General features: G+C 40.7%; 1 protein-coding gene, 1 long non-coding RNA gene and 2 other non-coding genes across 5 annotated transcripts in view; 2 read left to right on the top strand and 2 right to left on the bottom strand.

Annotated features, from left to right (window-relative positions):
- MCMDC2 (minichromosome maintenance domain containing 2) overlaps window positions 1–10,243 on the top strand; it is a 45,142-nt gene extending 34,899 nt beyond the window's left edge. Inside the window, exon 12 of one of the 2 annotated variants that reach the window (XR_006961108.1) lies at window positions 9,205–10,243. Coding sequence is in view for 1 of the 2 variants with exons in the window: in XM_047074003.1 (XP_046929959.1) it covers window positions 3,863–4,029 (167 nt within the window). In the remaining variant the exon portion in view is untranslated. Of the gene's footprint in view, window positions 1–3,862; window positions 4,242–9,204 lie in introns of those variants that run through there. The other variant, XM_047074003.1, reaches the window with a different exon arrangement.
- Window positions 5,679–10,329, bottom strand: LOC124507699 (uncharacterized). Its single transcript, XR_006961109.1, has 4 exons — window positions 10,242–10,329; window positions 6,493–6,600; window positions 6,152–6,219; window positions 5,679–5,978 (listed from the first exon to the last, which is right to left on the bottom strand). It is a non-coding gene; the product is annotated as an uncharacterized LOC124507699 (long non-coding RNA).
- Window positions 6,294–6,382, bottom strand: LOC124507949 (small nucleolar RNA SNORD87). Its single transcript, XR_006961170.1, has one exon. It is a non-coding gene; the product is annotated as a small nucleolar RNA SNORD87 (small nucleolar RNA).
- LOC124507961 (U6 spliceosomal RNA) lies at window positions 7,594–7,700 on the top strand. The gene has a single exon (XR_006961176.1). It is a non-coding gene; the product is annotated as a U6 spliceosomal RNA (small nuclear RNA).
- Window positions 10,330–13,518: the final 3,189 nt, after the last annotated feature.

Genomic DNA, 13,518 nt, shown 5'->3' on the forward strand with positions numbered 1-13,518 from the left:
AGAATTAAAGAAAACTCCCAATTTTCTGCCTTGAGCAACTGAGTGGACCATGATGCCATTTACCACAACTGGGAACAAAGAGAAAAAGTGTTGGGAGAAAAACCAAATTATAGATAGATATGTTTGAGACATCCTACAGAGATACCTTTAGATTGATACAAGAATCTGGAGTTTAGGTGAGGGTTCTAATTTAGAAATTTAATTTGGGAACCATCAGCCCAAAGATGGTACTCATAGCCATGGAATGGATGAAATTACCTGAAATTACCTAGATTGAGACTATACAGAGAACTCCAGGACTGCCCTTGAAGAATTCCAATATTTAGAAATGGGGTTGAGGAGGGGGAACAAACAGAGGAGAATGAGAAGCTGCAGCTACAACGTAGTAAGAAAATCAAGTGTAGTTATAGAAACAAGACAGTTTAAGATTAGATTTTACAGAATTAGGGGAAGATCAAAGGAATAAAATCCTTAAAAAGGTGAGAGGGGATGGGATCCAGAGCACGTGTGAAGATATTGGTCTCTAATGAAAGAAGTCACTTCATTGTATAGGAGGGAAGACAAATGGATACAGAATCAGGTCTGTATCCATTTGATCATACACTCTATACAAGGTCATCAGCTAAAAGCAAAAGGTTTGAGGAGAGAAGAATGGAATATCATAGTCATGGGGGCAGGAGGCAGAAGAACATTTGTCTTAGACTCAGCAGGGTTGTCTGGCAGTCAGTGGGCATCCATTTGAGGTTTCTGTGATTCATTTAAAGTGAAACCAAGAGATGCCAATTATGTGATTTTCTGCCTAGCAGCCTGAGTTCAGGCATAAAGTAAATTGTTGGGTTCATGCAGAGTTGAGGTTTTGATAGGCGACTGTGATAGAGGGTAAGGGAGTGGGGACACTGGCTTGGGATAGATTCTTAAATAGGTTAAAAGAAGGAAGTGAATTGAAGGAAGCCACTTGGAGGTCTTGGGATAGAAGCTGGAAGTATAAGAGGGAAGGGGGATTTGAACTAATGGTTTTGAAGTAAGTTTTTGGTAATGTCAGTTTCCTGTGGTTTTCCTATGTGTGGTGGAGGTAGAGGAAAAACTCCAGAGAGGTCTGGAGTTAAGAGGGTCATTCACATGGAAATCACTGAATGGCAGGTATTAGGGAATAGAGGAATATTGTGAGCCACGTGCTGAGAACTGGTTGACTTCACCAAGGAAGAGAAAGAGTAGTAAGCCCAAATGGCACTGGGCATCAGCAGAGAGATTTTTATTAAGAGGAAAGCAGGGACAAGAATGGTCTGGTAGCAGCAAAGGGGCAGCAAGTTAGTCACTGTCTCTGTCTTGTGTTACTAAGGTATGAGTGGTGTTTTGAGAAAAAGCAGCTTCACTTTAGAGAGCCACAGGGAAAGCAGTGTTCTCAAGGAACAGTAAGGATTCAGGTAAGATAAAGGGAATGGTAAAGGGAGCAGTCATGGCAGTCTGAGACTATGTTAAGTGCATACTGATAACAGACGGCTCTAGGACGGTAGGCACTGTCTGCTTGGCTAGCAACTGTACTCCTGGCCAGTCACATGTATGTACTCATTCAATGAATCAACAATGAAACAGAATTTAAGAGCTTAACTCCTAAAGTGGTCATCAAAAAGTTTTTTTAAGATGTGGTAAAATATACGTAACATTTACCATCTTAACGCTTTTTAAGTGTATAGTTCAGTGGTGTTAAATACGTTCACACTGTTGCCACCATCCATCTCTATAAACCTTTCATTTTTTTCTGTACCCATTAAACAATAACTCCCCAATCTCTCCTTCCTTCCTCCAGTCCCTGGCAACCACCCTTCTTTCTATTTTTATAAATTTGACTTCTCCATGTATCTCATATAAGTCTAATCATATGTGTTTATCTTATGGCTCACTTCACTTCATATAATGTCCCCAAAGGTTTATTGATGTGGTAGCATGCATTAGAATTTCCTTCTTGTTCAAGATTGAATATTCTATTCCATTGTATGTATGTGTACACACGTACACACACACACACACACACACCACACACCATTTTGTGTATTCATTCGCCCAACAACGGACCTTAGATTGCTTGCACCTTTGGCTATTGTGAATAATGCTATGAACATGAGTATATGCTCACTTACCTCTTTGAGACCTTGTTTTAAATTATTTTGGGTATGTGTCCATAAATGAAATCCCTGGATCATGTAATTTTTTGAATAAACTGCTACTGTTTTCCATAAGGGTTGCACCATTTTACATTCTCACCAACAGTGCACAAGGGTACATTTTCTTCATATCCTTGCCAACGTTTGCTTGATAGTAGCCATCCTTATGGGTGTAAGATGGTATTTCACACCATTTACCTAGTGATTAGTGATGCTGACCATCATTCATGTGCCTATCTTCTTTGGAGAAATGTCCGTTTCTCCTTTGCCGATTTTTGAATTGGGTTATTTTCTTGTTCAGTTGTAGATCCTGTATCAGATACAATTTGCAAGTATTTTCTCCCATTCCATGGGTTGCCTTTTCACTCTTCATTGTAGTATTTGACGCACCCATTTATTTTGATGTGGTTTAACTTATTTCCTCTTGTTGCCTGTGCTTTAGTGTTATAACACTAGAAATCTAGGGTTACATAAATTCTAGAAATCACTGCCAAATCCAATGTCATGAAGCATTTCCCCAATTTTTTGTTTTTGTCTTAGCTCTTATGCTTAGGTCTATAATATAAGGGACCAACTTCATTTTTTTTTCTTATGGGTATTGTTTTTTCAGTACCATTTGTTGGAAACTGTCCTTTCCCCATTGGTCTTGGCACTCTTAAAGCATAAATCATTTAACCATGTATTTGAGGGGTTATTTCCAGGCTATTCAATTCCATAGGTTTATGTCTTTTTGCCAGTGGTTCTGAATAATTGAGATTACAATGATGTCTTTATCCTCAGTCATCCGCTTAACCTTTATCAAAGTGTTTCCCTACCTTCTAATACCTTCTCTCCCTACTTCTTTCACCTCCTCACAGCACTATCCAGGTTCAAAACTCTAAATGACTAGGTCAACAGATAACAAAGTTCTACTTTCTACACTTAAAAAAATGTTATTTTTGAGAGAGAATATGAGCTGGGGAGGGGCAGAGAGGGTGGAGGGGACAGGATTTTAAGTGGGCTCTGCACTGACAGCAGTGACCCCAACACTGGGCTCGAACTCATGAACTGTGAGATCATGACCTGAACCAAGGCTGGACACTAAACCAAGCCACCCACGTGCCCCTCTAGTTTCCATGTTTTAAAACGTAGTATTTTTTCTTGGCTCTGGTAAGTCTGTGTATATACTGAAACTATTTCATGAGTCTCAAAGACAGATCAGTTTTAAATGATTATTGAAATATTCTATTAAATAGGTCAGAACTTAAAAACTCTTATTGGGGGGGGCCCTGGGTGGCTCAGTAGGTTGAGCATCCTACTTTTTTAAAGTTTGTTTATTTGAGAGAGTGGGGGAGGGGCAGAGAGCGAATCCCAAGCAGGCTCAGTGCTGTCAGTGCAGAGCCTGACGTGGGGCTCAATTCCATAAACCATGAGATCATGACCTGAGCCAAGATGAAGAGTCAGATGCTTAACCAACTGAATCCCACAGGTGCCCCAATCATCTGATTCTGCATTTCAGCTCAGGTCATGATCCCAGGTCGTGGGCTCAAGACCCACAGCAGGCTCTGTGCAGAGTGTAGAGCACGGTTGGGATTCTCTCTCCCTCTGCCCCTTTCCCCAGCTTGCACTCTATAAAACAAAACAAACTCATACTATTTTGCTGAAAATGTGATTTCACATTTAGCATTTTAAGGACTTCTCATTTACACTTTTTTCCTTAGGGGCCACTGTATTTTGTGTTGCTCCAAATGCAGTATTTCCATTTGAATTGTATAATGAAGAATATTTGGAGCAAAGGGATATCTATTTGAATCAATGCCAACAGCAGCTCCAACAGTTTATTGCCACATATGGACCTGGGACAGCTATTTTCACTAGTGATGAATAGGCAATCTGAGGAAAATCATTTTCTTCACTCATATTTAAGCAATGGAAAGGTGTGATTCTGAAGTAATGCTTCAGGTAATACTATGTATGGTAGTACATTAGAAGGCTATCTGAAAAATATAAAAGGTCTCATTATTAAAAATCTGGTCGGGGGACCTGGGTGGCGCAGTTGGTTAAGCGTCCGACTTCAGCTCAGGTCATGATCTCACGGTTCGTGGGTTCGAGCCCCGCATTGGGCTCTGTGCTGACAGTTCAGAGCTTGCTTCAGATTCTGTGTCTCCCTCTCTGCCCCTCCCCTGCTCATTCTCTCAAAGAATAAATAAACATTAAAAAAATAAAAAAAAGAATCTGGAAACTAAGCAATGTTTAAAAATGGTCACTTTTATGTAGTTCTACTGGTCACAAGATGGCAAGAACAGTTTAAATGAGAATATTTACCTAAAAATAAATCATTTTTCTTGCACCTGTGAACCTGACAAATGGAGTAAATAACAGCAACATATAGAAGCAGAAGCCTCCAATTTAAGGACATTTCCTACTTCATTACTTTTTATGTCCATTATATAGTTTTGGAAGCCCTAATTATGAATTCAGGGAAAGCTTGGAAATTTTCCATTTTTTAAAGCCAGGTTAAATGAAAAAAAGTAATTTATAACAAATCAAGGGGTAAGAATTGGCTCCTTGAACCTAACTGGTTACAAGAAAGGCACCAAAAGGCAAAGAAACCCAATTTGCAAACCATCTTCATTTTTGGAGGGAAGAGATCTATTCTGAAAAGGTGTGTGTGGGGAAAGAGAAAATATATTTAACTTGTAAAATCCCCAAATCCTTTTCATTGTTCAAAGGTTTAATATGTTAATTTTTAAAATGTTTTTGAGAGAACAGTGTGAGTGAGGGAGGGCCAGAGAAAGGAGACCCAAAATCTGGAGCAGACTCCAAGGCCCAAATGGGGCCTGAATATACCAACCAGGAGATCCTGACCTGAGCCCAAGTTGGACACTTAAAGCAGTTGAGCCACCCAGGTGTCCCAATAAGTTAATTATAAAAAAAATAAGATACTACCATGCCGATTCTTTAGAAACTGGCACTTTATGGAGCTAAACCATAAAGGTTGACAGCTCTCTCTATAGGCCTTTGACAAATCATTCCTACTCATTCAACAGTATTTACTGAATATTCACTAGTTTCAGAGACTTGTGTTACTTTTTCAGAATGCAAAGCTAGTTTTTTTTGTTTTTGTCTTTTAAGCTTTTATGTATTTTCTGAGAGTGTGGGAGAGAATCCCAAGCAGGCTTCATGCTCAGTGTGGACATGGGGCTGGGCTCCATTTCATGACCTGAGCCGAAATGGAGTCAGCAAAGCCAGGTTTTAAAAACAATTTACATATTACAGTTCTAGAATTCTAGACTTGCCATAATGGAATTACAACCTAGATAAAAGCACTCAACAAGGGAAAAGCAAGATTTAGCTAAGTTCAAGTCTTCAGAGTTAAGAATTCAACTTTAGAATTCCTATAAATTCTAAGTCCTGGTTGGAATGGACTGTCCAGTCACTATTTCCCTTAATATGACATGTTATTATTTGTACTAAGATCACAATTTTTTTTGTTCAAAGGCAAAAGCAAAGAATAAGATTAAAACTTAAACTATGTAGGTCACAGGTGAAATCTTTATTTGTAAGGGATAATTTGTTAAGATGTTTAGGAGATTCCAAATACTTATTTATTGATAAAGAACATACTTTCTTAACGTATGCTAAAAACAAATCTGACTAGTAATTATGGTAAACACTCAATATATTTTAAAGATAGCAGACTTTACTGCCCAACAGTTAAAAGTATTCAAGCATGTATTTCTCTACATAACTTATTGTGAGGTGATCAATGTTAAATAAAGTATTTATTCATGTCTTCTTGACCAATTCTTCATTTTTCCTTCCAACTGCATGCCTCTGGGGAAAAAAATCAGAAACCAACAATGAAAATCACTCCATAGTCAAAATCAAAGGAGAATCAGACTTCTGACAACACACACACAGGCAACTTTAACAGGATATAGCCCTAACCCTTTGGAGTTTCAGATACTTTTGAATTATTATTAGCTGTGATTGCCAGAATTACTTACCGAGGCAATGAAGAATTTTTAACCACAACAGTTATGGACTTGGACATTCATCTGCAGCTACCTACATGCTGAAAAGAACATATAACCCATTTTAATGAAAAATTGCATTATACTTGAGTAATTCACATAAACAATATACATAACTGGCATCTCAGTCTTCAAATTATTTCTTCAAAGAAACCCTCAGCTGGGTAAACGGCAAAAAGTAATTTAAGTCATCATTGTGCCAGTTACTAAACCTATCTAGGTCAAAAACCTACTAAATGTTTTTGGTACTGCTTTTCATAGACAGTACCATAAATACACAACAAAGCACAGTGTTTAACATTAAGTTTTGGTACCTCATTACATGCAGTTGTGCTCCTAGTGGTTTTATCACAGCCATCCTCAGATGTTTTTGGAAAACATCACAACGTTCATTCATCTTCAACTCATAGGCTCTGTTGTACCTAGAAATCAAAATATTTCATTGTGAATTCTCATTTGTACTTGCCATCTGTTTGGCATCTTATATGCAGGAATGGTCCAGTAAGACTTTTTCATTCTCATCAGGAGCCATAAACATTTTACTTACAACCTTCCTGACTCCCATCTAACTTTTTATAAAAACCACTAACATTTGAGGCCATATACTGGAATAATTTTGTTATTTAACACATCTCTCATGGAATGAAGTACTTTCTGCTTAGTTCTACTTTTTTTGGTAGTCCAAACGGATAACCCCAAAATTTAGAACCTCTGTAATGGCTTGAACAGATTAGTACTTTTGACTGTTTAGGCCCTAATAATTCTATAAATGATCTTTCCAAGCTGGAAATGGGTTTATTAGCATGGATAGGAAAAATTGTGGCTATATATAGGATGTTCTTTACTGTGGCAGTATCGATGTTAGGACATGATGGTCCTAATGAGTACCTAGCCATTGCTTTTCTGTCTCAGAGCTTGACAAGGATGAGATGAGTCAGGTTAAAGGTTAGATGTATAAAAACAAGTGTGTAGACCTCCAACTAAAGCATCACAATGGCAAATCTAATGTAGTTTTAGAGCAGATACATTATGTTGACATCATTATTGGACAGTCTTGTAGAATTAAGTCCCAGGTCGCCTGAAAGCACACTTAGGTAGTGCAAAGAATGGCCAGGGCCACAGATCATCTCTTACAGCACCCCAGGAGGGTAAATCATTGAACCAGACAGCTACTGGAAATGATTTATGAAGACACATCAAATGTTGTACCCTGCAAAACAATTTATCATTTTCAAGTCTGGAAATAATTTCACATCGTCAATATTAGGAACACAAACTAGTAGTTATGAATAATACCAACTTGGAAAGTTTCAGTGTAATGAGATTCATGGGAACTACTGACAACTATATGCATAATCTCATTTGTGTAAATCCTACAAGAATGTTTAGTGATACATATTTGTAATAAAACTGCTGTGCCTGCTTCGGCAGCACATATACTAAAATTGGAACGATACAGAGAAGATTAGCATGGCCCCTGTGCAAGGATGACACGCAAATTCGTGAAGCGTTCCATATTTTTTTTTTTAATTTTTTTTTCAACGTTTATTTATTTATTTTTTTTATTTTTTTTAAATTTTTTTTTTTTCAACGTTTATTTATTTTTGGGACAGAGAGAGACAGAGCATGAACGGGGGAGGGGCAGAGAGAGGGAGACACAGAATGGGAAACAGGCTCCAGGCTCTGAGCCATCAGCCCAGAGCCTGATGCGGGGCTCGAACTCACGGACCGCGAGATCGTGACCTGGCTGAAGTCGGACGCTTAACCGACTGCGCCACCCAGGCGCCCCTCAACGTTTATTTATTTTTCGGACAGAGAGAGACAGAGCATGAACGGGGGAGGGGCAGAGAGAGAGGGAGACACAGAATCGGAAACAGGCTCCAGGCTCTGAGCCATCAGCCCAGAGCCTGACGCGGGGCTCGAACTCACGGACCTCGAGATCGTGACCTGGCTGAAGTCGGACGCTTAACCGGCTGCGCCACCCAGGCGCCCCAGCGTTCCATATTTTTGAGGACGTGGAGAAATGGGAACCCTCTTGCACTATTGGTGGGAATGCAAATTGGTGCAGCCACTCTGGAAAACAGTGTGGAGTTTCCTCAAAAAATTAAAAATAGACCTACCCTATTATCCAGCAATAGCACTGCTAGGAATTTACCCAAGGGATACAGGAGTACTGATGCATAAGGGCACTTGTACCCCAATGTTTATAGCAGCACTCTCAACAATAGCCAAATTATGGAAAGAGCCTAAATGTCCATCAACTGATGAATGGATAAAGAAATTGTGGTTTATAATCACAATGGAGTACTACGTGGCAATGAGAAAGAATGAAATATGGCCCTTTGTAGCAACGTGGATGGAACTGGAGAGTGTGATGCTAAGTGAAATAAGCCATACAGAGAAAGACAGATACCATATGGTTTCACTCTTATGTGGATCCTGAGAAACTTAACAGAAACCCATGGGGGAGGGGAAGGAAAAAAAAAAAAAGAGGTTAGAGTGGAAGAGAGCCAAAGCATAAGAGACTCTTAAAAACTGAGAATAAACTGAGGGTTGATGGGGGGTGGGGGGGGAGGGTGGGTGATGGGTATTGAGGAGGGCACCTTTTGGGATGAGCACTGGGTGTTGCATGAAAACCAATTTGACAATAAATTTCATATATTGAAAAAAAATATTAAAAAAATAAAAATAAATAAATAAAACTGCTATCCTTCCCACTCAGCTCAAAAAGCTAAGAGCCAGGATACAAAATCCCAGATGAGAGGCACCTCAGGAGTTATGAAGATAGGTTGAAGGCAGGAGTTATGTGATAGGTAAAGAATTAGATGCTAGAGTAATGAGAAAAATCACAGTTGTTAAATGGTGTGGTGGGCTCCGTATTTATTATGCTTCAGGATTTACCTGTTATCAGTATTTTTACCAAACATTTGGTTTTAAAACCCCCAGTATTTAGCAATAAAAGTAGGATTGATGCCACTTATGCCTCAAAATAAAGATGACTAATACCAAATGTAAACTATTTTTAGCCATCAAATGCCCTGGTGACAGCAACATATTTGGGAGGAGGTAACAACAAAAAAGCCCGACACAGGATTATACCGTTTCATCGATGAGGTATTAATACCATTTTAAAGTATTTATTTAAGTAATATCTATATCCAAAGTGGAGCTCAAACAGACAACCCCCACCCCAAGATCCTCCAACTGAGCCAGCCAGGCGCCCCAATATCTTGTTTTTGAATAGGCAACACGTTCTTCCAGCCTCCCAGCTGTTGACCAGTTTCTTCAGTATTATGTCCAGAAATACACATCTCTATATAAATGCAAGCATCTAAGGGTAGAGCAAGCATTTATGGCTTAGGGAGGTTCTAAACAGTACATACTGTTCTCCCAACTTCAAAACATCACGTTTTTAGAAGATATTTACAAAGGAAGATTCACAAACACATGCGACAAGTCACTGTCCTAAGTCGCTACCAGAACTGTTACTAAACTGATAATTTTAAAAGCCAATCACAAACTACAGTTAAGTAAAGGTTGTCTTTAATATCCTAGAGATAATGCCTTTCCCCTTTTATAAAATGCTTGCGTACTACGAATAAATAAGTCGCCCACTAAGGGACCCTAAAACCGTCTAGGCTGCACACAAGGCTTTGCTGGGGATACAAAATTGCTCCGAAGGAGGCCCCGGCGTACACCAAAACCACGCGCCATACCTTCCAGCCGCCTCGAAACCACCTCAATCTGAGAAGGCCCTTTATTAATTTTTGACTTTAGAACAGTCGAAACGGGCGTTTACTTAAAAAAAGGGTCAGTAGAGACTCGCGGCTGGTTACTAAAAAATGCGACAGAGCCAATAACCCAGGACGCTCTGGGTGGCAGAAGGGGAAGGCTGCCTTCCGGGCCGACCTCGCGGCCATGCCGCTTACTCGGCTGTGCTCGGCAAGGTCGGAGGCCCTTTACACGGGGGCCCCAGGGCAGAGACCAGAGGCGGGCCTGGGTTCCGGCAACGAGTCGAGTTCCCGGTAGTAACAGGTTGAACTAAGACCGCAAGGACTCCCACCTCGAAGGACCCAGCGACCGGTCCGCTGGCGCTGCCGCCCGGTCCGCATGACCGACCAAGCTTCGCAAGCCCTCCTCCGTCGACAGCCGCGCGGAAAAGAAAGCACAGCTTCTTCCGTTGGGCTTTTGGGGCTCCGGGCCCCTCCCCTTCCGGGCCCTGGCCCCGCCTCCGACAGGGGAGTGTGTGTCTGGTGGCGGAGTCCGTGCTAAGCGCCAGGGCGGTTGCTGGGGCTGCGTTCTCAACGTCTGGGTGGCGCTACCCTGAGATCTGCGTTTCTCCGACTGCGGTGGAGTGCTACACCGTAAGTTCATATTGAAGGGAACTTTTGGAGGCTTTCAAGGCTCATGAGGAGCTATTTCACCCAGAGCTATTTCACCGAGTATGCAAACGTGTAGTCTGTCAGTTTGTGATGGACCCAAAAGAGCGGGAAATATTCCAAAAAGGAAGGGTCTCCCATTCCCAGTACTATATATTTGCTTAGTCTTCTACTCCCCCACGTAGTTCAGTGCTTAAAAAAACTGGTGGTATTGGACATCCCAATTTAGAATAAGGGTATCTGGAATCGACCCCATCAAACACATAGAAGAACCAGTTGCCACAAAAAAAGCTGTTATATCTCCCTCATAACAGTAGCTACTGCTGCTGTTTTTGTTGATAATAATTATAGAGCATTAAAAAAAAAGCATTCGTAAAGCAGTCACCCGCTTTGTTTATGAACATGTTCTAATTTGCTATTGATTTTTCATTTTTGTGTTTTTTTACTCTTCTTTCTTTCAATCATTTTATTTGAGTCCTGGCTACGAAGCACTAGACTTAGTGCTGTAGGAGATAGGCTGATGATCTTGTTGCCAGAAAGAACACACGTGAAAGCATGTAATCAAACAATTGAATCAGTAAAAGGCACATCATCTTTCCTTTACAAATTGGAAGTCTAAGAAACTGATTCAAAATCCAGTACAAATGTATTTGCCTCAAGGAAACATGGTAAAAAAAAAAATCTAAACTTAGCAAAATAAATTGTTGGTTATACTTACTTTCTCAAAGAATTTCTCTCTAACGTTTTTGCTGAATGTTTTGCAGGGGTTTAAAATTCTTTGTTTGGGACCCTAACTGGGCAATTTATTCTGTCAGGTGGTGGCTTGGACCTCAGCCTGCCATTGCAGACTCTTGGCTGGATGTAAACTTCTACAACCTAATTTTGCAACCTGGACAGCCACCTCCATCAGGCCTTTGCCTACAAGTGGATGGGGAGGTGTGGGAGCTACCATTACTGAAAGTTGTACTGAAAGAGGAGGGTGACTTTGCTGAACCCATAAATGCTATGGCAACATTTTAGGCATGTTCTCAGTGTCTGGGGCCATGTGAGAAGGAACTGGAGATCAGCATGGATGCTCCTGCAACAGTTCCTTACAGGATACCTCCTAAGTTGCTAGTTTTCCTTTCCTTCAGTGGGTTGCTCACATGGCACTTATTAGCATCTGCTTCTGAAGGATACCTGACCTGGATAGGATATGGAAGGGACCACTGTTTTAATGACTTAATATGTTCTTCAGACTAGATACAATTAAATTCTGGAACTAATATTTAGGTGTTCCTAAAACTCCACAGCCACCTATTTTCAGATTATAATTTTAAGTCAGTTGGTTTTTTTTTTTAAGTTTATTTATTTATTTTGAGAGAGAGAGAGAGAGGGAGAGAGAGAATCCTGTGCAGGCTCTGTGCTGACAGTGCACAGACTGCACTGCACTGACACAGGTCTCGATCCCACACACCATGAGATCATGACCTGAGCTGAAATCTAGAGTTGGATGCTTAACTGATCGAGAAACCCAGGTGTCCCAAAGCAGGTTTTTGTTTTTTTTTTTAATTTAAGTAATCTTTACACCCAACATTTGGTTTGAACTCATGACTCAAAGATCAAGAGTTGCATGCTCTTTTAAAAATATTTTTTTAATGTTTATTTATTTTTGAGACAGCAGGCACAGAGAGAGAGGGGACACAAAATCCAAAGGAGGCTTCAGGCTCTGAGATACCAGCACAGAGCCTGACAGGAAGCTTGAACCCATGAACCATGAGATTGTGACATGAGCCAAAGTTGGACGCTTAACTGACTGAGCCACCCAGGTGCCCCTTGAGTTGCCTGCTCTTCTGAGCCAGCCAGGTGCCCCTTAAATCAGTTATTTTAATTGATTAGTAGTATAATTCATTAAATAAATGTTATGTTTTCTTTTTTTTTTTTATTATTTTTTAAATTTTTTTTTTTCAACGTTTTATTTTTATTTTTGGGACAGAGAGAGACAGAGCATGAACGGGGGAGGGGCAGAGAGAGGGAGACACAGAATCAGAAACAGGCTCCAGGCTCTGAGCCATCAGCCCAGAGCCCGACGCGGGGCTCGAACTCACGGACCGCGAGATCGTGACCTGGCTGAAGTCGGACGCTTAACCGACTGCGCCACCCAGGCGCCCCAATAAATGTTATGTTTTCAACTGCATCGCAACTAAGTGGCTTTTAAAAAATGAGTAGTGTATTATCCCACATTGCAGGAAGTCCAGAGGTAGCTGGTTCTAGGGTTGGTTAATTCAGCAGCACAGCATTGTCAGAGTTTGTGGTCTTCTCTGAGACTCTTGATTTTCCCTTCATGGTTGCAAAAAGGCTCCCACAACTATAAACATCACATCTTCTTATAAAAACATCCAAAGGCAGGAAGGAAGGAATTTTTTTCAGGTGTTTTTTTTTTTTTAAGTTTGTTATTTTTTTGTTGTTTTAAAGAAACAGAGGCAGAGAAGAAGAGGGAGAGAACCTTAAGCAGCCTCCATGCTCAGCACAGAGCTTGATGCAGGGTTCGAGTCCACAACCCTGGGATCATGACCTGAGCCAAAATCAAGAGTCCAGCGCTCAACCAACGGAGCCACCCAGTTGCCCCACAGTGTTTCTCTTTTAATCTGGGTGAAAAGTACTACCAAGAATGCCCTTCAGGTGCCATTGACCATGGTTGGGTTACATGTCCAAAGATGATCAGCTCATGCTGTGAGAAGGTAGGTTGTTGTAGAAAAGAAAGAGAAGGGCAAATGGCTATTAAAAAAGCTATCAACGGTTCTTGCCACAACAGGTAATCTTAACTTTAAGATTTGGGGGTATTGCTGTGAACCTCAAGAGCTCTCTTCTAGGGATATGTGGCTGGTTCAGTTGTTGGAGCATATGCAGCTCTGGATCTTGGGGTTATAACTTCAAGCCCTACGTTGGGCATAGAGACTACTTAAGATAGATAAGTAAGTA

Source organism: Lynx rufus, unplaced genomic scaffold (genome assembly GCF_022079265.1).
Source record: "Lynx rufus isolate CCGP_SWC_20201006 ecotype Redwood Valley unplaced genomic scaffold, mLynRuf1.p SCAF_12, whole genome shotgun sequence".
Taxonomy (NCBI): domain Eukaryota; kingdom Metazoa; phylum Chordata; class Mammalia; order Carnivora; family Felidae; genus Lynx; species Lynx rufus.